This window comes from Nerophis lumbriciformis, linkage group LG17, assembly GCF_033978685.3.
Source record: "Nerophis lumbriciformis linkage group LG17, RoL_Nlum_v2.1, whole genome shotgun sequence".
In the NCBI taxonomy this organism is placed as follows: domain Eukaryota; kingdom Metazoa; phylum Chordata; class Actinopteri; order Syngnathiformes; family Syngnathidae; genus Nerophis; species Nerophis lumbriciformis.
Window position 1 is genome coordinate 11,131,100 of NC_084564.2, and position 24,847 is coordinate 11,155,946.

Sequence of the window (24,847 nt, forward strand, 5' to 3'; positions counted from 1 at the left end):
ATTTTGGGGGGGAAATATTGCATATTTTGTGTTTTTGCCAATAAAAAAGGGTCTTTGTTTTTTGTTTTTTTGCTAAAAAAATTTAACCTTATGTTCACAGATCTGAAGTTGATCTATAGATATTCCAAAAAAAATATAAATTACTTGTTTTTAACACTTTTATAAGTGGGGGGCCTTTTGGATCCCCGGAACCTCTAGTCTGATTTTATTTTAAACTGTCATTGTTCAAAAAAAAAAGAAAAGAATGAAAAGCAATGTTGTTATGAATTCCTTACATATTTAGGGCTCCAATTATATGGAGGTTAGTTTGTGTCTTTATTATGAAGGTTTTTTGTTTTAATTTATGTAGCTGAACTTTTGGTGTTTGAGTTTTGTCAACGGAATTTATTTTTTTTTACATCAAATTATGCTGACAATTTTGCCGAATAAAAAAGTGTTTTTCAAAATTCTGTCTTATAAAATTCAGTGCAGAAATAGTCTTTGCTTTAAAGCTCCCGTCATCGGCTCGTTCTGAGACAGGATTGATCGCTTCGGTCTTAATTTACCGGAAGTTAGTCTTGAGTTTTGAATTTTTCTGCACTGAATTTTTGGTCACAATTTTCTATTCAGTGAAATTGTCAGCATAATTTCATGTCAATAAATTCAGTTCACATCATTTAAACGCAAAAAATGTTGTGGCATACATTTCAGTGTCCCAATAATATTTTGTAATGAAGACACAAATGAACCTCCATACATTTACCGTATTTTTCGGACTATAAGTCGCAGTTTTTTTCATAGTTTGGCCGGGGGTGCGACTTATACTCAGGAGCGACTTATGTGTGAAATTATTAACACATTAGCGTAAAATATTAAATAATATTATTTATCTCATTCACGTAAGAGACTAGACGTATAAGATTTCATGGGATTTAGCGATTAGGAGTGACAGATTGTTTGGTAAACGTATAGCATGTTCTATATGTTATGAAGTGCTGGCTGTCCAGAGTCGGGACCCGGGGTGGACCGCTCGCCTGTGCATCGGCTGGGAACATCTCTACACTGCTGACCCGTCTCCGCTCGGGATGGTGTCCTGCTGGCCCCACTATGGACTGGACTCTTACTATTATGTTGGATCCACTATGGACTGGACTCTCACAATATTATGTCAGACCCACTCGACATCCATTGCTTTCGGTCTCCCCTAGAGGGGGGGGGGTTACCCACATATGCGGTCCTCTCCAAGGTTTCTCATAGTCATTCACATCGACGTCCCACTGGGGTGAGTTTTCCTTGCCCGTATGTGGGCTTTGTACCGAGGATGTCGTTGTGGCTTGTGCAGCCCTTTGAGACACTTGTGATTTAGGGCTATATAAATAAAGGTTGATTGATTGATTGATTATAGTTATTTGAATGACTCTTACCATAATATGTTACGTTAACATACCAGTTGGTTATTTATGCCTCATATAACGTACACTTATTCAGCCTGTTGTTCACTATTCTTTATTTATTTTAAATTGCCTTTCAAATGTCTATTCTTGGTGTTGGCTTTTATCAAATACATTTCCCCAAAAAATGCGACTTATACTCCAGTGCGATTTATATACCGTATTTTTCGGACTATAAGTCGCAGTTTTTTTTCATAGTTTGGCCGGGCTCCAGTGCAACTTATATGTTTTTTTCCTTCTTTATTATGCATTTTCGGCCGGTGCGACTTATACTCCGAAAAATGCGGTATGTTTTTTCCCTTCTTTATTATGCATTTTCGGCCGGTGCGACTTAAAACTCCCAAAAATACGGTAGTTCGTTCACAAGTAAGTTTGTTGAAACGACCGTTTTGTTTGTCTTGTCTTGTTTTATTCATATTATAATCATGATCAGCAAATCGGTATGTTTTTTCCTTCTTTATTATGCATTTTCGGCCGGTGCGACTTAAAACTCCCAAGAATACGGTAATTCGTTCACAAGTAAGTTTGCTGAAACGACCGTTTTGTTTGTCTTGTCTCGTTTTATTCAGATTATAATCATGATCAGCAAATTAAAGGCAAAATCCTATAATTAGTAAACAATATCAGTATTGGCAATACTGTATCTACTTGGGATCGTACTGATATCAAGATGTGTGGTATCTCCCACCCTACTGCAAAGCTAAAAAGCATCAGATGATGTCAGATAAAGAATGACAGTCCTGGGAACGTTTGAGGTAGACCGTGTGACGTCGACAGGGAAACTGATGACATCCACATCCTGTTGTAGTCTCCTGGCTTCCTGCGGGCAACAATCGCACCGCAAGCGACGTGCCACCATTTTCCTATCGGGATCTTCACACACACAACGAGGAGCTCAGTTGGGACGCATTTTAAGTTCCAGGTTTGCAAAGAACAAATTTCAGTGAGTCTGTACAAATAAATATAGTAAAAGGATATTAACAGTCCTCAGTAGTTTGTCAAATAAAAATATGTCACGTGTTGATGTTCCCAAACAGCAACATCACGGAATAAAACAGGCTCAAATAGATTTTTGTACAGCTGACTTGATAAAAGAGATGATTGTTGTTGCCCAGCGTTACGAAACATGCAAAGACAGCATCAGAACACAAAGATGGAGTACAAAGTGATGGAGCTTGGAGCACCTGTGTCGAGTCCCAAATGAACCAAGGACCACGTGGGAATGCTGACCACCCTCCTCCCTCCCAAGATCACAGACAAGAGAGCATGCAGACGTCCAGCTCCTGGATCCAGTAAGGCACCAAAGTTCTTCAAGTGGACCACTTCTCAGGCTGAGGCCTTAGTCATCTTCTGTAGCAGCGGGATCTGGAAATACCACACAGACCGGCGTGAGCGTCGCTCGCAAGTCACCCCCTCACCCCATTGGCGTTTCTTTCACGCAACGCTGCACACTTCCTACCTTTGTCAAGTCCACGCCAGTCAGAGCGTTGACAGACACAGGAAGTTCAGCCAGAAGGCGATTCACCTCGCCCGTTATGCGTCCGCCGTCCCCGCTCAGGATCACAATCTCGTTGGTCCTGGCCAAGGGTGCCGCCACTTTAGATGCAATCTGCAGTGACACAACCAGGCCAGACGTTACACTTCCTGTCTTCATCAGAACACCCGTGACCAACTTCCTGTCTTCATTGTGACACCTGTTACTCACTTCCTGTCTTCATCGTAACACCTTTCACCAACTTCCTGTCTTCATTGTAACACCTTTGACCAACTTCCTGTCTTCATTGTAACACTTGTTACCAACTTCCTGTCTTCATCGTAACACCTTTGACCAACTTCCTGTCTTCATCGTAACACCTGTTACCCACTTACTGTCTTCATCGTAACATCTGTGACCAACTTCCTGTCTTCATTGTAACACCTTTCACCAACTTCCTGTCTTCATCGTAACACCTGTTACTCACTTACTGTCTTCATCGTAACATCTGTGACCAACTTCCTGTCTTCATTGTAACACCTGTTACCCACTTCCTGTCTTCATCGCAACACCTTTGACCAACTTCCTGTCTCCATCATAACACTTGTTACCCACTTCTGTCTTCATCGTAACACCCTTGACCTACTTCCTGTCTTCATTGTAACACCCGTGACCAACTTCCTGTCTTCATCATAACACCTGTTACCCACTTCCTGTCTTCATTGTAACACCTGTTACCCACTTCCTGTCTTCATCGCAACACCTTTGACCAACTTCCTGTCTTCATTGTAACACCTGTTACCCACTTCTGTCTTCATCGTAACACCCTTGACCTACTTCCTGTCTTCATCGTTACACCTGTTACCCACTTCTGTCTTCATCGTAACATCTGTGACCAACTTCCTGTCTTCATTGTAACACCTGTTACCCACTTCCTGTCTTCATCGCAACACCTTTGACCAACTTCCTGTCTTCATCATAACACTTGTTACCCACTTCTGTCTTCATCGTAACATCTGTGACCAACTTCCTGTCTTCATTGTAACACCTGTCACCCACTTCCTGTCTTCATCGTAACATCTGTGACCAACTTCCTGTCTTCATCATAACACTTGTTACCCACTTCTGTCTTCATCGTAACACCCTTGACCTACTTCCTGTCTTCATTGTAACACCCGTGACCAACTTCCTGTCTTCATCATAACACCTGTTACCCACTTCCTGTCTTCATTGTAACACCTGTTACCCACTTCCTGTCTTCATCGTAACACCCTTGACCTACTTCCTGTCTTCATCGTTACATCTGTGACCAACTTCCTGTCTTCATTGTAACACCTGTTACCCACTTCCTGTCTTCATTGTAACATCTGTGACCAACTTCCTGTCTTCATCATAACACTTGTTACCCACTTCTGTCTTCATCGTAACATCTGTGACCAACTTCCTGTCTTCATTGTAACACCTGTTACTCACTTACTATCTTCATCGTAACATCTGTGACCAACTTCCTGTCTTCATTGTAACACCTGTTGCCCACTTACTGTCTTCATCGTAACATCTGTGACCAACTTCCTGTCTTCATTGTAACACCTGTTACCCACTTCCTGTCTTCATCGCAACACCTTTGACCAACTTCCTGTCTTCATCATAACACTTGTTACCCACTTCTGTCTTCATCGTAACACCCTTGACCTACTTCCTGTCTTCATTGTAACACCCATGACCTAGATCCTGTCTTCATTGTAACACCTGTTACCCACTTCCTGTCTTCATCGCAACACCTTTGACCAACTTCCTGTCTTCATCATAATACGTGTTACCCACTTCTGTCTTCATCGTAACACCCGTCTTCATTGTAACACCCGTGACCAACTTCCTGTCTTCATCATAACACCTGTTACCCACTTCCTGTCTTCATCGTAACACCTGTTACCCATTTCTGTCTTCATCGTAATACCCATGATCTACTTCCTGCCTTCATCGTAACACCCTTGACCTACTTCCTGTCTTCATTGTAACACCCGTGACCAACTTCCTGTCTTCATCGTAACACCTGTTACCCACTTCCTGTCTTCATCATAACACCTGTTACCCATTTCTGTCTTCATCGTAATACCCATGATCTACTTCCTGTCTTCATCGTAACACCTGTTACCCACTTCCTGTCTTCATCGCAACACCTTTGACCAACTTCCTGTCTTCATCGTAACACTTGTTACCCACTTCTGTCTTCATCGTAACACCCTTGACCTACTTCCTGTCTTCATCGTAACACCCGTGACCAACTTCTTGTCTTCATCATAACACCTGTTACCCACTTCCTGTCTTCATCGCAACACCTTTGACCAACTTCCTGTCTTCATCATAACACTTGTTACCCACTTCTGTCTTCATCGTAACATCTGTGACCAACTTCCTGTCTTCATTGTAACACCTTTAACCAACTTCTTGTCTTCATCATAACACTTGTTACCCACTTCTGGCTTCATCGTAACACCCTTGACCTACTTCCTGTCTTCATCGTAACACCTGTGACCAACTTCCTGTCTTCATCATAACACCTGTTACCCACTTCCTGTCTTCATCGTAATACCCATGATCTACTGCCTGTCTTCATCGTAACACCTGTTACCCACTTCCTGTCTTCACCCTTAACCTACTTCCGGTTTTCATCATAACACCCATGACCTACTTCCGGTTTTCATCATAACACCTGTTACCCACTTCCTGTCTTCATCGTAACACCCATGACCAATTTCCTGTCTTCATCATAACACTTGTTACCCACTTCTTGACTTCGTTGTAACACTTGTGAATTCCTGTCTTTATCTTAACACCTGTGACCCACTTCATGTCTTCATTATAACATCTGTGACGCACTTTCTGTCTTCATCGTAACACCAGTTATGCACTTCCTGTGTTCATCGTAACACCTGTGACCCAATTCCTGTCTTCAACCTGCACCCCCCCATCAAGGTTGTGTTTCCATTAACGCAGTAAACGACACTCTTGCGCACTCACGAGTGTGATGTTTTAGGGGCGTGGTCAGAGAAGGGGGCGTTACCATAGGCAGGGCTTCGAGGACCAGCGCAGTCTTGGCGGCCTCGCCGTACTGTTGGTAGGCCTCAGCTTTGAGTCTCATCTTCTCGGCCTCGGCCTTGCCCACAGCTTCGATGGAGGTCGCCTCGGCCTCGCCGATCCTCCTGATCTTTTCCGCCTCGGCCTGGGCGATGAGCACCCGCTTTGTCCTGACAAAAAGGCCAAAGTGTTAAAAGGAGGCGGCGAAAAGCGGCGTCTTCTTCGCTCACTTGTGTCCTTCGGCCAGCTGCTGCATCTTGAAAGCCTCGGCCTCGGCAGGCCGCTTGATGGTGGCGATGAGCTCCCTGTCAGTGCGCTGGATCTCCTTCTCCTCCACGGCGATCTGCTTCTTCCTCTGCACAACCTCAATCTGGATCTGCTCCAGGCGGATCTTCTGCTGCTCCTTGGCCGCCTGCAGCTCGTAGGCCAGCTGCGCCTCGGCTTTCTGGAAACACACGCTCACACTTCGTCTTTTGCTCTAAACCAGACCTAGTCAAATTAAGGCCCGGGGGACACATGCAGCCCGTTAAGCTTTTCAATCTGGCCCGCAGGACATTCCCAAATAATTCTTTTAGATGTTTAAGATGGAAAGTGTAGCTGTCATTATGATGTGCAGTCATGTTTTCTAACCGTAAGTCTTCAACTATACTAAGTGTTTCAATGGTTGGAATCTGCGCTTATGGATTATATACTAGTTACTATGGTAATTAATTAGTTACTATGGTCATCTAATTAGTTACTATCATACTTGCCAACCCTCCCGAATTTTCCGGGAGACTCCTGAAATTCAGCGCCTCTCCCGAAAACCTCCCGGGACAAATATTCTCCCGAAAATCTCCCGATTTTCAGCCGGAGCTGGAGGCCACGCCCCCTCCAGCTCCATGCGACCTGAGTGAGGACAGCCTTTTTTCATGACGGGAGGACAACAGGGTGACAAGCACTAAATCATCCAGACTACAGATTAATTGTATTATTATGTTTATCTTACCTAAAAATAAATATATATATTAATTAAAAAATAAAATAAAAATTTTTACTATATTTTGCTAAAAACATCAAAATTAATTATATTTTTATTTGTATTTTTTCTGACTCCTTATTACACTCAGCCATAGAATTATACATTAAAATAAACATATTTGAAATAATTAATTTTAAATTATCATAATAATTCATTTAAAATGACCATATTTAATTATTAAAATAATTGCTTGTTTATCAACAACTTTAACATTTTATTCATTACATTTTGAAGCTGTCAGAAGCCAAGTTATGTTATATTCCTTAATATTTATTTATGCAAGTTTGAAGTATCAATTATCTAAACACAGTTTTGTTTGCATATTTTCAGGATATATATATATTAGAGATGCGCGGATTGCGGACACAACCGCGGAGTCCGCGGATTATCCGCGGGTCGGGCGGTTGAAATTAAAAAAAATTAGATTTTATCCGCGGGTCGGGTCGGGTCGGGCAGTTGAAATAAAAAAAAATTAGATTTTAAATAGATTCAGGCGGGTGGCAGTTAAACCAATTCGGAAATATATATACATAGTTAAATGTTGTTACCCACATACGAAAAACGAGCAGGCACCTGCAGCATATGCCACAACAGAAGAAAAAAAAAAGAGATGGCAACGCCGGCAGCAAACGTGGTACGCGACAAACTAAAAAAGGGAATACTAAAGACCAGGGGAAAAAAAGGCCAGAAAAGTTCAGCGTGGACTCGTTTTTATGAGGTTGTAAATCAGGATGATAGTAATGCTGGCTACGTGATTTGCAAGAGCTGCGACGCTGTTTATGTCTACGACAGTCACAAAACCGGGACATCTAACATGGTGCATCACATTTGTGCAAAACCCCGAACCTCCACAAACACCCTGAGCATGAGCAGTTTCGTCCGCCGTGATCCCAGAAGAGTGCCACAGGATGTTAAAACAAGGCTTACAGATGCATGTGTGAACGCAGCTGCCTGCAGCAGTTTGAGTGGCGCGAGCGTGCTTGGAGGTGCGCTCAGCGCGGCTCCCAGATGATTGCGCACTGGTGTACGGCGTCTGGGCCGTGACATCGTGGCACGCATTGAATGTCTCTGCTCCATTGGATCAGTCTCCTTTCTTTAACAGGCAAAAGCTTTATAACCTTACTAATGCCTTGCATCGTCTATATTAGATATATAACAACGGGCGGGTGCGGTTTTGATTAAATGTTAGTTCGGGTGGATGCGGATGGTTGACGACTTTTGTGATGCGGTTGCGGATGAAATAATTGCCTATCCGCGCATCTCTAATATATATATATATAAATAATGAAATACTTGACTTGGTGAATTCTAGCTGTCAATATACTCCTCCCCTCTTAACCACACCCCCAACCACGCCCCCCCCCCCCCACCCCTCCCACCCCCACACCCCCCGAAATTGGAGGTCTCAAGGTTGGCAAGTATGGTTACTATGGTCATCTAATTAGTTACTATGGTAATCTACGTCACAGCAGCTCAGACGAGGCACCAAGCAGTGTGGGTGGGGAGCGTTTCCACAGACGCGGAAGGAGATTTTCACAACAAAGTTCTAAAGCTTGGTGATGTATCAGATATATTTATTTTGTACCCTTCGCGTTCATATTTCACTGTTTGTTGCATTTTTGTTGCGTTTCACTTGATTGTAAAATATGTCGATCGAAAGGGGGTGTGACGTTCATATTTTGTCAATATTCAGTGTTTTATCATGCATAGAAAAAAGTAAAATGTCATTATGTTTTTTAAGGCGGTCTGTCATAACATTTTTAGCATTCAATCAGACATTATTGTGAGGTTTTGCATTAGTGTTCCTAAAATTCCCCCAGACACATTTGTTTCTCTAAATGTGCCCCCCGAGTCAAAATAATTGCGCCAAAGAAATCTGAGGACACACGTGGCGGCTACCTTGGTGTTCACTTCCTGGTTGAAGGACGCCTTCTGCAGTTCCAGTTCTCGCTTGGAGTCGGCCATTTTGGTGTCGGCCTGGAATTTGACGTCCAACATCTCCTTCTTGCATTCGGCTTCCTGAGAGGCGGAACACGGCGTTGAGACGCCTGATTGGCACCGACCATAAACCATCCCTTTGTGCACGCCACAGCCTCATTACCCGTATACCGGCATCCCGCTCCGCCTCCGCTACGCCGATGTCCGCGTCTCTCTGGACGGCGGCAGTCTGAGTCTTTCCCAGAGAGCTCAGGTAGTCCAGTTTGTCGTAAACGTCCTGCAAGTCCAACGCGGTGAGCGCCTCCTGGCTCACAATGATGCACGCTTTCCTACCTTGATGGTGAAGCTGAGGATCTCGATGCCCATCCGACCCACGTCGGGCGCCGCCACCTCACGCACCAGTTTAGCAAACTGGTCTCGGTCCTGGTAGATCTGCTCCACCGTCAGCGTTCCTGCAGGACCGGAGTGCATACATACGTCAATGACTTGACTTGAAATGCTTTTTCTTAATAACGACCAGCGTCAGGACCTAGAATGGAGCGCAGGTGTCCTTCTAAGGTCTGCAGGATCACAGCTTTGATCTCCATCACCGACTTGCCGAGGAACTGCTCGCACGCCAGCGCCAGCAAGTCCTGCTCAGTCATCACCTTCACCTGGTGCACGCCCATGGACAGGAAACACAAGCGGAATGTGTCACGTCACATTTTCGTTTCTTCAAAAGGCATCTTAACTAGAGATGTGGATAAATGCTTTAAAATGTGATATCGGAAATTATCGGTATCGGTTTCAAAAAGTCAAATGTATGACTTTTTAAAACGCCGCTGTGTACACGGACGTAGTGAGAAGTACAGAGCGCCAATAAACCTTAAAGGCACTGCCTTTGCGTGCCGGCCCAATCATATAATCTCTACGGCTTTACACACACACACAAGTGAATGCAAAGCATACTTGGTCAACAGCCATACAGGTCACACTGAGGGTGGCCGTATAAACAACTTTAACACTGTTACAAATATGCGCCACACTGTGAACCCACACCAAACAAGAATGACAAACACATTTCGGGAGAACATCCGCACCGTAACACAACATAAACACAACAGAACAAATACCCAGAACCCCTTGCAGCACTAACTCTTCCGGGACGCTACAATATATAACGTTAACATGCTAAATTGTTTAGCAAATGTATTAATTGTTTACCCTAGAGCAGGGGTCGGCAACCTTTACCACTCAAAGAGCCATTTTGACCCGTTTCACAAATTAAAGAAAACAATGGGAGCCACAAAACTCTTTTGAAATTTAAAATGAAATAACACTGCATATAAAGTTTTTTTTTTGCTTTGTGCTATGTATAAACAAACTATTATGGGTTACATTTATGAAATCAACTGCAGAGAAAATGAAATAAAATTTCTGCATGCAACAAAACGTTTTTAACTCAGAAAAAGACGTCGGGTTGAAGGTTAAGTAAAATACTTAATGTCTATTTACGTCCTCCTTTTAGTAATGAAAAAATAAAACGCCAAACTTAAATTATCCACTGGCAGAGAACCAAAAATGCTGTCCTCTCTCTCTGTGCCGTCATCTTTTTATGGGCGCCGTGCAGTCAGCTGCCAACCTGAATAATAAAATGTCTATTTCACTGAACAATTAAAAAATGTGAATATATGCAAAATTATAGGAAATTTAAATATTTATCATACTTGGTCAATGTGATTTCTGCTCCTGAACCACATCAGGGCTGTATGACGTCACCTTTATCTTCACACAGGATTGTAAACTCTAATCTGTGAGGCGTGTGCGATGTTGGTGGGCGGGGTTATATTGTAGCCCCGAAGAGTTTGGGCTGCAAGGGATTCTGGGTATTTGTTCTGTTGTGTTTATGTTGTGTTACGGTGCGGATGTTCTCCCGAAATGTGTTTGTCATTCTTGTTTGGTGTGGGTTCACAGTGTGGCACATATTTGTAACAGTGTTATAAATGATAAATGGTTAAAGTTGTTTATATCGCCACCCTCAGTGTAACCTGTATGGCTGTTGACCAAGTATGCCTTGCAGTCACTTACGTGTGTATGCAGTAGCCGCATACAACATGTGACTTGCCGCCACGCAGTTAGTATGGTGTAAAAGCGGACGCGACGACAGGTAGTAGAATACGCTTAAGGCAGTGCCATCACGGCACGCCCTCAATATTGTTGTCCGGGTGAAAATCAGAGAATGGTTGCCCCGGGAGATTTTCGGGGGGCACTGAAATTTGGGGGAGTCTCCCGGAAAAATCGTGAGGGTTGGCAACTTTGCAGCTGAGCCGCATCAGGGTGATCAAAGAGCCGCATGCGGCTACGGAGCTGCGGGTTGCCGACCCCTGCCCTAGAGTCATATAACTTGAGTACTTGACATATGCCAGCATGCTAACATTAACATGCTAACTGTGATGGAAACATCAGAATCAGAAATACTTTATCAATCCCCGAGGGGAAATTACAATTTTCAGCACAATCACAGTTACCATGTTAATGTTAGCATGCTGGCATAGGTCAAGTACTCACTAAAATGACTCTGGGGTAAACAATTACAACATTTGCTAAACAATTTAGCATGTTAACATTAGCATGTGTCACGTACTAAGTTATATAACTTGACAAAAATTGGCTAAATAAAGTTAGCCAGGTTTCCAGCGGCAGAATTGGTTAAAAAAAACATTAGCATTTTTACAGTTAGCATATGTCAAGTACCAAGTTATATGACTCTGATGTATAAACTGTTACAAAATTTGCCAAAAAAGTTAGCATGCTAATGTTAGCATTCTGGTATATGTCAAGTACCAAGTTTAAATGACTCTGGGGTAAACAATTACAAAATTTGCTAAAAAAAAAAAGTCACATTTGGCAACAGTTTAACCTAGAGTCATTTAACTTTGTACTTGACATAAGCTAACTGTTAGAATGTTAGCATGATAACGTTGGCTTGCTAACGTTTTTTTGGCCAATTTTGCCGCCGTACACCTCAGTCATATAACTTGGTACTTGCTTTTTTGGTGTAATGTGACAAAATTAGGGGGAAAAGGTTTGCATGCCGGCATGCTGATGTGTACGGCTGCAAGTTAAAGGGGAACATTATCACAATTTCAGAAGGGTTAAAACCATTAAAAATCAGTTCCCAGTGGCTTATTTTATTTTTTCGAAGTTTTTTTCAAAATTTTACCCATCACGCAATATCCCTAAAAAAAGCTTCAAAGTGCCTGATTTTAACCATCGTTATATACACCCGTCCATTTTCCTGTGACGTCACATAGTGATGCCAACACAAAGAAACATGGCGCATAGAACAGCAAGCTATAGCGACATTAACTCGGATTTCAGCGGCTTAAGCGATTCAACAGATTACGCATGTATTGAAACGGATGGTTGTAGTGTGGAGGCAGGTAGCGAAAACGAAATTGAAGAAGAAACGGAAGCTATTGAGCCATATCGGTTTGAACCGTATGCAAGCGAAACCCACGAAAACGACACGACAGCCAGCGACACGGGAGAAATCGAGGACGAATTCGGCGATCGCCTTCTAACCAACGATTGGTATGTGTTTGTTTGGCATTAAAGGAAACTAACAACTATGAACTAGGTTTACAGCATATGAAATACATTTGGCAACAACATGCACTTTGAGAGTGCAGACAGCCCATTTCAGGCGCGCTAAGAACATATATTTTTCCACGATTTCAGCACTCAGGTTAACCATACCTAAATAGACACAAAATACTGCATTACACAAGACTACCCGAATGTACTGGAATGATTGAAAAAAATAAATGTTTTTAAGCTAAATTATTGGTAAACAGTTTATGTATAATAATTAAATTAAAACCACGAGTAATGAATAAAGTTTTCATCAATTAATATATTCTGTAGACATACCCTCATCCGCTCTCTTTTCCTGAAAGCTGATCTGTCCAGTTTTGGAGTTGATGTCAGCATCTGCTTTGAGTGTCGCAGGATATCCACACATTCTTGCCATCTCTGTCGTAGCATAGCTTTCGTCGGTAAAGTGTGCGGAACAAACGACTGACCATTTCGTCGGCTTTCCCCACAGCCTCGCATTTTGAACAAATTCCGTCCAATTTCTTGCCACTTTCGCATCTTTGGGCCACTGGTGCAACTTGAATCCGTCCCTGTTCGTGTTGTTACACCCTCCGACAACACACCGACGAACGTGAGAAAATGGCGGATTGCTTCTCCGAGAGCGAATAATAGAAAGGTGTTTAATTCGCCAAAATTCACCCATTTAGAGTTCGGAAAATCGGTTAAAAAAATATATGGTCTTTTTTCTGCAACATCAAGGTATATATTGACGCTTACATAGGTCTGGTGATAATGCATACCTGCCAACTTTTGAAATCAGAAAAACCTAGTAGCCAGGGTCCAGGGGCCGCAGGCCACGGTAGGTCCAGGACAAAGTCCTGGTGGGGGGTTCAGGCTTCGCCCCCCCGACACAAAATGATTATTAGCATTCAGACAGGTTAAAATGTTGCTAAAACCATCACTTTTCTATCAGTCACAGTGACTTTTCAAAACAAAAATATTACAGCAAAAATCATATGGGTTGATTGACATGTTTATTCTGTAAGCTAACTTCAATAGTTTGAAATTATTTTGACAGTTAATGCCAGTTATCCTGTCAACCTTTCACAAGACTTCAATTTGTTAATTGAAAGTATAAACAGTATAAACACTTTTTACAGTAAACAAATGGTAAAACAGTACTAAACAATTCCATTAAAAAAAAATTGGTGTCATTAACTTTCTGTCCAAGCTTGTATAATCTACTGCCTTGTTCAATTGTAAAAAATATTCTGTGCCTAAAATTCACATTTCTATCACAATTATCATACTGTAAACATGGTAAGCTAACTTCATTAAAATTAATAGTCCTGTCAATAGCATGGAATTACAATTCAAATGTAGTTTTTTTGTAAGCCTTTCAAAAGAATTCAAAATATGAAAAATTTATGAAAATTAATTTAAGCCATCAGACACTTGAAAAGTGGCACATCACATCTCTAATGTAATCATTTTAACTTTTCAACAGAAATAGCACTGCAAAAATATTAAGGACATACTTCTGTATTTTGGTAGTTATGCTGTCAACATTTAACAAGATTTCTTCAACTTGGACTTGAAAGCATAAATAGTATAAACACTTTTAACAGTATAACAGTACTAAACAATTCCAATAGATAACATTGGTGTCATTACCTTTTTGTGGCTAAAATCCGAAAAACGTTGAAAGTTTTCCACTTGTATCGCTAGCAACGGCATTAGACTTGTGTTCTTTTGTCCCAACGTGGTCTTTTACATCGCTAATTCCTCCGTGTCCGATCGAAAAATCTTGTCTGCACAAGGTGCAATTCGCGTAGTTTTCACCCTTTTTGGAACGGATAATTATTCCCGGATAGGCTTTTGAATATTCTTCACGGAATGACTGCAGTTTTCTTTTCGGTTTAAGACTCGTTTGCGATTTTTCTCCGGCTGATTCCATGATCGTTCGCTCGTTTGGAAACAATGGCAACAGGTGCCTCGTGCTTGGCAGCGGTGCTATAAATGGCCTCGCGCATTTAAAAAAATTAATTTTTTTTAATTAATGAAAAACCGTATTTTTTATCACTGCAACCGTAACCCGGAATAGGTTGATGAAAACCGTAGTAATTACGGGAAAACCGGAGTAGTTGGCAGGTATGATAATGTTCCTCTTTAAGTTAGTATGTGTGTGTGTAAACAGAAAAAAGGCAATGCCATCTTGCATATATCCTGTATAAACTACCTACAATGCCTTTAATGGAAATGTGGCCCCCACCCAAGATGGCTACCATTCAGGCATGTTGTCCCCACCCAAGATGGCCACCTTAATGAGCTGCCCTGCCAATGACCTCCATTAGCTGTGGAATGACCTTAAAGCAGCCTACTAAGTTGCCCGTTTTAAAAGCATTATAACCGATTGTCATTGGTGAAGAGTTGACCAATTACACAAGCATCACCAAATTTCCCCTTTGGGTGGGGCTGAGTGTAACCAACCAACAACGTTGAAATAAATGTTTCCTTTAGGAGGGGCCTTTATCCTTTGAAGAAACCCCCATTCATCTTAAAGGAGGAATAAGTGGCAGAAAGCCTTTTTAAAAAAATGGCAATTGCGTCCCAAACGAGCTCAACATTTTGGTCTTTGATCGGTTGAAAATGACATTTCAGATGTCTTTACCTGAGCCACGCCCGTGACGGTGATGGCCACGCCCTCTGCCGTCTCCACGTCCTCGCAGCGAGGCTGCAGGGTCATGATCTCCAGAGTGATCCTGCACAGCACAAAGGCGACCTCTGTCAAAAGTCTCGTTTTGTCACCTGGGAGGACAAACTTAATTAGGGACATCACCTTTGGGCGTCCGACAGGAGCCACCAAGCCCAGGACCACCCCCCCACCACGTAGGACTTCACATCGGACCCAGAACAGCCGCCTGAGGGGAAAAAACAAAACAAGTGAAACTGTCAACAGTTGTATTTCCCACAGGACTACAATGTATCTGTCTGGTGCGACGCCATCTGCTGTATGGGAGTGGAAGGTGTTGCGTTTTGGACCAGTTGTTCCTCCCAGGGAATTCAAGTCACAAGTCGCTCCCAAGCTCTTTACGACACTTAAAGCTGAGTTGAAAAACCACCAGAGACAGAATAGGTATTTTGTAATATATTTGCAAAGCTTTGCATATATATATATATACATTGAGACCAGTCCAGCATAGAACATTCTAGCGCGCCGCCAAGATGGTCTGCCCCCCGAAAAACCCTCTCCCCTCTTAAGTCCCTGGCAGTCATGTCTCTCTAGCCCAGGGGTCGGCAACCTTTACCAGTCAAAGAGCCATTTTGACCAGTTTCACAAATCAAATAAATCAATGGGAGCCACAAAAATCTTTTGAAATTTAAAATGAAATGACACTGCATTCAAAGTTTTTTTTTGCTTTGTGTCATGTATGTGCCAAGGGTCTCGAGTTTAGACGCTTGACAGCGTCATACTTGGTGACCTCCCGGTTTTTCCAGCATACTACGAAATTCTGGGCAACTATTCTCTCGAACGTGCCGTGATGATACAGCATTTAGCGCCCACTATATCCAGCGTGCCGGCCCAACCACACGTGAAATGGGACTTCTGCTTGCTCACGTAAATGACAACAAGCCATAATTGGTCAACAACCACACAGATTACACTAACGGTGGCGGTATAAACTTTAACACACTTACTAATATGCGCCACACTGTGAACCCACATCAAACAAGAAAGACAAACACATTTCGGGAGAACATCTGCACCGTAACACAACATAAACACAACAGAACAAATAAATACCCAGAATCCCATGCAGCCCTGACACTTCCGGGCTAAATTATACACCCCTGCTACCAAACAGGGGTGTACAATGTAGCCCGGAAGAGTCAGTGCTGCATGGGATTCTGGGTATTTGTACTGTTGTGTTTATGTTGTGTTAAGGTGCAGATGTTCTCCCGAAATGTGTTCGTCATTCTTGTTTGGTTTTGGTTCAAAGTGTGGCGCATTATTAGTAAAAATGTTAAAGTTGTTTTATATGGCCACCGTCAGTGTAACCTGTGTGGCTGTTGACCAAGTATGCCTTGCTGTTACTTACATGTGCAAGTAGAAGATGCATACAACAAAAGGCTGGGCTGGCGCGCTGTTTGTACATATTGTTGAGGGTGCTGTACATATTGTAGAAGGTGCTGAATGCTGTACCATCATGGCACGCCCTTATTATTATTATTAGGGTGAAAATCGGAGAATATTAGTCCCGGAAGTTTTCTGCGAGAAGCACTGAAATCCGGAAATCTCCCGGGAAAATTGGGAGGGTCGACAAGTATGCAGCTGAGCCGCATCAGAGTGATCAAAGAGCCGCATGCGGCTCCGGAGCCGCGGGTTGCCGACCCCTGCTCTAGCCAAAACAAATGTCCATTATCTCTCTCTCTAACATTCCAAAGCTTCAAGGTTAACACACACAGTTTACTTGCAGACAAACAGAAAGAGAACAAATGGAAAAACACGAGCTGTTTACAAATATGACTATGAATTAAAAGAAGTAACACTTAAATTCGGATATATGTAAATATCTGCCTCCGACAAAGGACAAGCTACACAGACAGTCCCGTTATAATGTGTTTGTGAGTCAAATTAAAGGAACGCCATACTTATTTGTGGCAGTCCGCCATGAATAAATGGATGTATGGGAAACATCCTTTTTTCCATCGCTCGAGATCCTCCGCTACAGTAAAACATGCCCACGGCTTCACCGCGCCGCAGATTTTTTTTTTCAAAAATTAAGCATATTCTACATATTTCTGGCCTAGATTAAGTGTTAAATTAAGCCTGATTTGTTTTGTCTGGACTGGAGCCTGCAGTGCCCTCAGACTGGAAGTCTCTCTATAGAGTGGTGAGGATGGCGGAAAAGATCATCAGGACTCCTCTTCCTCCTATACAGGAGATCGCAAAAAAGCCGCTGCCTGACCAGGGCTTAGAAAATCTGCAGAGACTCCTCCCACCCCCACCAAGGACTGTTTTCACTGCTGGACTCTAGAAAGAGGTTCCGCAGCCTCCGTAGCAGAACCTCCAGGTTCTGTAACAGCTTCTTCCCTCAGGCCGTAAGACTCTTGAATGCATCATAATAATCCCCTCAATTCCCCCCAAAAACGGATTAACTGGCTGGAATATAAAGACAATATAACATGCATCCATAAACGTGGATGCATATGCAAAAGTGCAATATATTTATCTGTACAGTAATCTATTTATTTATATCTGCACCTTATTGCTTTTTTATCCTGCACTACAACGAGCTAATGCAACGAAATGTCGTCCTTATCTGTACTATAAAGTTCAAATTTGAATGACAATAAAAGGAAGTCTAAGTCTAAGTTTACAGTGCAATTTTTCTTCACTATTGTGACATTGTGGGGATCAACAACAGCCTGCTAGAGAGCCTCAGGACTGCAAAATCTGTTGATATTTAAAAAAAAAGAAAAAAAAAAAAAAAAAAAAGGTTAAAGACACATTTTTAATCAGGCTTTTTACTGATCACGTTAAACTCAGAATAGTTTTTTTATTCTCTTATTTTCTAATGTATTTATTGTAGGGGTGTAACGGTACACAAAAATGTTGGTACCGTTACTTGGTTAACTTGGTCAACAGCCATACAGGTCACACTGAGGGTGGCCGTATAAACAACTTTAATACTGTTACAAATATGCGCCACACTGTGAAACCACACCAAACAAGAATGACAAACACATTTCGGGAGAACATCCGCACCGTAACACAACATGAACACAACAGAACAAATACCCAGAACCCCTTGCAGCACTAACTCTTCCGGGACGCTACAATATACACCCCCCACCTCAACCTCCTCATGCTCTCTAAGGGAGAGCATGTCCCAAATTCCAAGCTGCTGTTTTGAGGCATGTTAAAGAAAATAATGCACTTTGTGACTTCAATAATAAATATGGCAGTGCCATGTTGGCATTTTTTTCCATAACTTGAGTTGATTTATTTTGGAAAACCTTGTTACATTGTTTAATGCATCCAGCGGGGCATCACAACAAAATTAGGCATAATAATGTGTTAATTCCACAACTGTATATATCGGTATCGGTTGATATCGGATTCGGTAACTAAGAGTTGGACAATATCGGAATATCGGCAAAAAAGCCATTATCGAACATCTCTAGTTTTTTTTTTTTTTTACTTTTGTAGCTGTATGTAGAAGGGCTGGTTGCATCAGCTCTGCTCTTTTAATGTCCTTTGTGTTCTTTGATGTTTCCCTGTTACACACGTTTACGTGTGCTTTGGCTGAGTTTTTTTTTCTTTCTTCTTTCTTCTCCAGGGGCCCAGGCTTAGCGTTTCCCTGTTTCTCACTTTTTTGTAAGGGGCGCCGGAAGTTGGCAGACCCGTCAGCGATCCTGTTCTGTCTCCCTGTAATGTTCGTCTGCTCTTGAACGGGATTGTGCTGTAAATCTTAATTAATTTCCCCTTGGCGATTATTAAAGTATTTCTGATTCTGTATAGTAGCGAATATGATTCATTAGTATCGCGGTACTATACTAATACGGGTTTGATTGATTGATTGAGACTTTCATTAGTAGATTGCACAGCACAGTACATATTACTGCTGGACTCTAGAAAGAGGTTCCGCAGCCTCCGAAGCAGATGGAACAGCTTCTTCCCTCAGGCCGTAAGACTCTTGAACGCATCATAATTAAATTATCCCCTCAACTCCCCCCAAAATGGATTAACTCGCTGGAATAAAAAAGACAATATAACATACATCCATAAACGTGGACGCATGTGGAAAAAGTGCAATATATTTATCTGTACAGTAATCTATTTATTTATATATATTTTATATATATATTTATGTATTATTTATATATATTTAATTATCTATTTATATATGCACCTTATTTTCTTTTTCTTTTTATCTTGCACTACCTTGAGCTTATGTAACAAAATTTTGTTCTTATCTGTGCTGTAAAGTTCAAATTTGAATGACAAAAAAAAGGAAGTCTAGTCTATATCATACTTGCCAACCTTGAGACTTCCAATTTCGGGAGGTGGGGGGTGGGGCGGGCGTGGTTAAGAGGGGAGGAGTATATTTACAGCTAGAATTCACCAAGTCAAGTATTTCACATATATATATATATATATATATATCCCCGCGACCCCGAAGGGAATAAGCGGTAGAAAATGGATGGATGGCTATATACATACATATATATATATATATATATACATATATATATATATATATATATATATATATACACTGTCTATATATATATATATATATATATATAAATATAAAAGAAATAATTGACTTTCAGTGAATTCTAGCTATATATATTTATTTTATTATTATATATATATATATATATATATATATATATATATATATATATATATATATATATATATATATATATATATATATATATATATATATATATATAAAAGAAATACTTGAATTTCAGTGTTCATTTATTTACACATATACACACACATAACACTCATCTACTCATTGTTGAGTTAAGGGTTGAATTGTCCATCCTTGTTCTATTCTCTGTCACTATTTTTCTAACCATTCTGAACACCCTCTCTGATGATGCATTGCTGTGTGGCACGCACAAAAGTGCTTTCATCAAATGCACTAGATGGCAGTATTGTCCTGTTTAAGAGTGTCACAACATTGCTGTTTACGGCAGACGAACTGCTTTACTGTAGACGTTGTTTATATTGTGGGAAAGCGGACTCAGGTCCGCATGGAGCTGGAGGGGGCTTGGTCTCCAGCTCCGCCTGAATTTCGGGAGATTTTCGGGAGAAAATATGTCCCGGGAGGTTTTCGGGAGAGGCGCTGAATTTCGGGAGTCTCCCGGAAAATCCGGGAGGGTTTGCAAGTATGGTCTATATTCCGTACAATTGACCACTAAATGGTAACACCCCAATACGTTTTTCAACTTGTTTTAAGTCGGGGTCCACGTGAATCAATTCACGGTACGGTATAGCGTACAACCCTACATCTGACATTGGTGAGACTTTGGCGTGAGCCATGTGGAACGGCAACAATGCTAACAACACGGTTTATGGCATACTTGCCAACCTTGAGACCTCCGATTTCGGGAGGTGGGGGGTGGGGGTGGGGGCGTGGTCGGGGGTGGGGCGGGGGCGTGGTTGGGGGCGTGGTTAAGATATATATATATATATATATATATAAGAAATACTTGACTTTCAGTGAATTCTAGCTATATATATATATATAAATAAAATAAATACTTGAATTTCAGTGTTCATTTACAAACTACAACTCACAAACACTTTAGAGTTAGGCTCCACCATCAGAATGTGTACTTAAACTTATAAAGATCACATGGATATTATTCAGTGAGTTGATTCACCAAAACTAACCTGTTATACAGGAGGAAAAAGCACACAGGACGTTTCAATTGTTCACAGACTGGTCGTGCTCATCAGAATGACAAGCCACTTCCGGTCTGCAGGTGATAGCATTCAATTGGGAAGAAACGCCCTACTGCCCCCTACTGACCAATGTGAATACTGATAAATGTGTAATGACAGCTCCAAAAATGAATTAAAACCACAAAATAAAATAAATAAATCAACACAAAAATGTGACACATTATGGGTGGGTCACATATGCATGTACAGTAGATGGCAGTATTGTCCTGTTTAAAAGTGTCACAACATTGCTGTTTACGGCAGACGAACTGCTTTACGGTAGACACTGTTGTTGTGTGTTGTCAACACGTCACTCAGGTCTGCCTGAATTTCGGGAGTTTTTCAGGAGAAAATTTGTCCCGGGAGGTTTTCGGGAGAGGCGCTGAATTTCGGGAGTCTCACGGAAAATCCGGGAGGGTTGGCAAGTATGGTTTATGGTTGTAGCTGCGGCTGTCAAGTTGATGAATTTTTGGCAGAACTACCGACGCATGGAAACCCACTTCTAATTCAAGAGGACTTAAACAAGTTGAAACACTTATTGGGCTGTTACCATTTTGTGGTCAATTGTACGGAATATGTACGGAATATGTGCAATCTACTAATAAAAGTCTCAATCAATCAAAAAATGTTGTGGTTGTGTTGTAGTGGCCAGGTGACGCTTGGAGGTGTGTTCACTGAGGTCTCAAATTGCCTGACAAAGTCTTTTAATGTATTGATAGCCCAAAAGGGGAAATTATCGTAGAAATGCGATTGTTATCGAACGTCTGGCAACGCGGGTTTGTAGCGTTTGGACGTTTCTGCCCGTTTGCCCCCTGTCGGTCATTGTAATTACATCTCTTGTTTGTTTGCAGCAACCTTGATTTATGAGCAATAATAATTATTGATGTGAAAGAAGATTTTGCAACACTTCTGTCTCGCCAATAGGAGGGGATGACATAGAAAGAGAGGATGCTTTCTTTACATTTAGCAGCTAAAACTAGCTTCTAAAATGGGATTAAAACGGTGACGTTCACCTACCAGAAACCACCAACGCTTCGTTCGGACCAACCGTCAAACAGTTGCCCATCTCCACTGCGTCGAATGTAAAGATCCAATCCAATAAAGCAGAAATGTCAAGGCGACGAGCAGCACCGTTACTTTGAAGGCTTTATTTCCAAGCACGACCACGCCTACTCGGTGACGTCACGCTGACTCTGACGTCAGAGTGGGTTTTAATGTCGCCCCGATGCGACTTTGTTCTTTAAACTTTATATAAGCGACAGAGGAGGACGTCAACAAAAAAACAAAAACAAACTGTTTGCTCTGTTTTGGCTTTTGTTGTGCTATTCTATTATTATTCAGAATAACGAGACGAAGACCGTCGAGTACAATCTACCTGCTGGTTTACTTCCTGAAAACATGTGCATCCCTCAAATGGGTTCCCGTGACAACTCAACTTAGTTCCACTTACATAACAGCTATAACTTTTAGGCTAGGATATACTTTATCCCACAATTGTGTTACTCCAAATTAAGTTTTTTCACCAATAAGTTTTTTTTTATACATACATTGAGTTTAAACTTTTTTTTTTTTTCTTTTTTTTTTACAAATTCATTCATATAGCGTTGGGAAACAAGTACCATTAAGTACCACCAGGACAAAAAAGTTCCAGGAAGTTAAGAGTGTAAAGGTCATGTTTAGTAATCTTTGTCAATATTTTTCTTCAAAATAAAACCCTGAAATGAGAGAACTCATGATTACGTAGGCTGTGCAGCTAAAAAAAAAAGTAGTTAAAGGGGACTTTTTTTGTTCCATGATTACAGTAAAAAAAACTACATGGTTTTGAATCTAGCGCAGAAAAAAATAAAACAATGCATCAGAATGTGTTTTATTACTTACCTTGTGTATATTCAGGGCTGATCTGTACCTCAGTACCCCAGCCCTTTAATAATTACTATATGGATGATAACTCGTTTGAAAACTATTTTTCAAAATAAAAGAAAAACCTGACAATTACTTCAAATGGGCATTCAAAAAGTCAAAATGAAAAATAAATGTATAATATTAGCTATTTCTATTTTTAATTGAGAGATATGAGCAAAACAGTAAAAACAAAACAACAAATTCAAAGAGTTAAAATTCAAAATAAATGTATATTAGCTATTTCTATTTTTAATTGAGAGATATGCGCCAAACAGTAAAAACAAAACAACAAATTCAAAGAGTTAACATTCTAAATAAATGTATAATATTAGCTATTTCTATTTTTAATTAAGAGATATGCGCCAAAACAGTAAAAACAAAACAACAAATTCAAAGAGTTAACATTCTAAATAAATGTATAATATTAGCTATTTCTATTTTTAATTAAGAGATATGCGCCAAAACAGTAAAAACAAAACAACAAATTCAAAGAGTTCAAATTCAAAATAAATGTATATTGTTAGCCATTTCTATTTTTAATTGAGGGATATGAGCACAAACAGTAAAAACAAAACAAAAAATTCAAAGAGTTCAAATGAAAAATAAATGTATAATGTTAGATATTTTTATTTTTACTTGAGATATGAGCCAAAAACTGTGAAAACAAAACAACAAATTCAAAGAGTTGAAATTAAAAATAAATGTATAATGTTAGCTATTTCTATTTTTAATTGAGAGATATGAGCACAAACAGTAAAAACAAAACAATAAATTCAAAGAGTTAAAATTAAAAATATGTGTATAATGTTAGCTATTTCTATTTTAAATTGAGAGATATGAGCAAAAACAGTAAAAACAAAAAAACTAATTCAAAGAGTTTAAATGAAAAATAAATGTATAATGTTAGATATTTTTATATTTACTTGAGAGATATGAGCCAAAAACAGCGAAAACAAAACAACAAATTTAAAGAGTCAAAATGAAAAATAAATGTATAGTATTAGCTATTTCTATTTTTAATTGAGAGATATGAGCAAAACAGTAAAAACAAAACAACAAATTCAAAGAGTTAAAATTCAAAATAAATGTATAATATTAGCTATTTCTATTTTTAATTGAGAGATATGCGCCAAAACAGTAAAAACAAAACAACAAATTCAAAGAGTTCAAATAAAAAATAAATGTATAATGTTAGATATTTTTATTTGAACTTGAGATATGAGCCAAAAACAGTGAAAACAAAACCATAAATTCAAAGAGTCAAAATTTAAAATAAATGTATAATGTTAGCTATTTCTATTTTTAATTGAGAGATATGAGCAAAAACAGTAAAAACAAAACAACAAATTCAAAGAGTTAAAATTAAAAATATATGTATAATGTCAGCTATTTCTATTTTAAATTGAGAGATATGAGCAAAAACAGTAAAAACAAAAAACAAATTCAAAGAGTTCAAATGAAAAATAAATGTATAATGTTAGATATTTTTATATTTACTTGAGAGATATGAGCCAAAAACAGCGAAAACAAAACAACAAATTTAAAAAGTCAAAATGAAAAATGAATGTATAATATTAGCTATTTCTATTTTTAATTGAGAGATATAAACAAAACAGTAAAAACAAAACAACAAATTCAAAGAGTTCAAATGAAAAATAAATGTATAATGTTAGATATTTTTATTTTTACTTGAGATATGAGCCAAAAACAGTAAAAACTAAACAAAAAATTCAAAAAGTTAAAATTAAAAATATATGTATAATATTAGCTATTTCTATTTTAAATTGAGAGGTATGAGCAAAAACAGTAAAAACAAAAAACAAATTCAAAGAGTTCAAATGAAAAATAAATGTATAATGTTAGATATTTTTATATTTACTTGAGAGATATGAGCCAAAAACAGCGAAAACAAAACAACAAATTTAAAAAGTCAAAATGAAAAATGAATGTATAATATT

General features: G+C 39.9%; 1 protein-coding gene across 1 annotated transcript; it reads right to left on the minus strand.

Annotated features, from left to right (window-relative positions):
- Positions 1 to 1,970: 1,970 nt before the first annotated feature.
- On the minus strand, positions 1,971 to 22,388 carry LOC133614473 (flotillin-2). The gene is made up of 11 exons (XM_061972452.1): positions 22,005 to 22,388; positions 15,357 to 15,438; positions 15,189 to 15,279; positions 9,471 to 9,594; positions 9,275 to 9,393; positions 9,105 to 9,218; positions 8,903 to 9,022; positions 6,213 to 6,427; positions 5,969 to 6,152; positions 2,890 to 3,039; positions 1,971 to 2,795 (listed from the first exon to the last, which is right to left on the minus strand). The coding sequence occupies exons 1-11, from the start codon at positions 22,051 to 22,053 to the stop codon at positions 2,757 to 2,759; spliced, it is 1,287 nt and encodes a 428-aa protein (XP_061828436.1). The 5' UTR covers positions 22,054 to 22,388; the 3' UTR covers positions 1,971 to 2,756.
- Between the last annotated feature and the right edge of the window lie 2,459 nt (positions 22,389 to 24,847).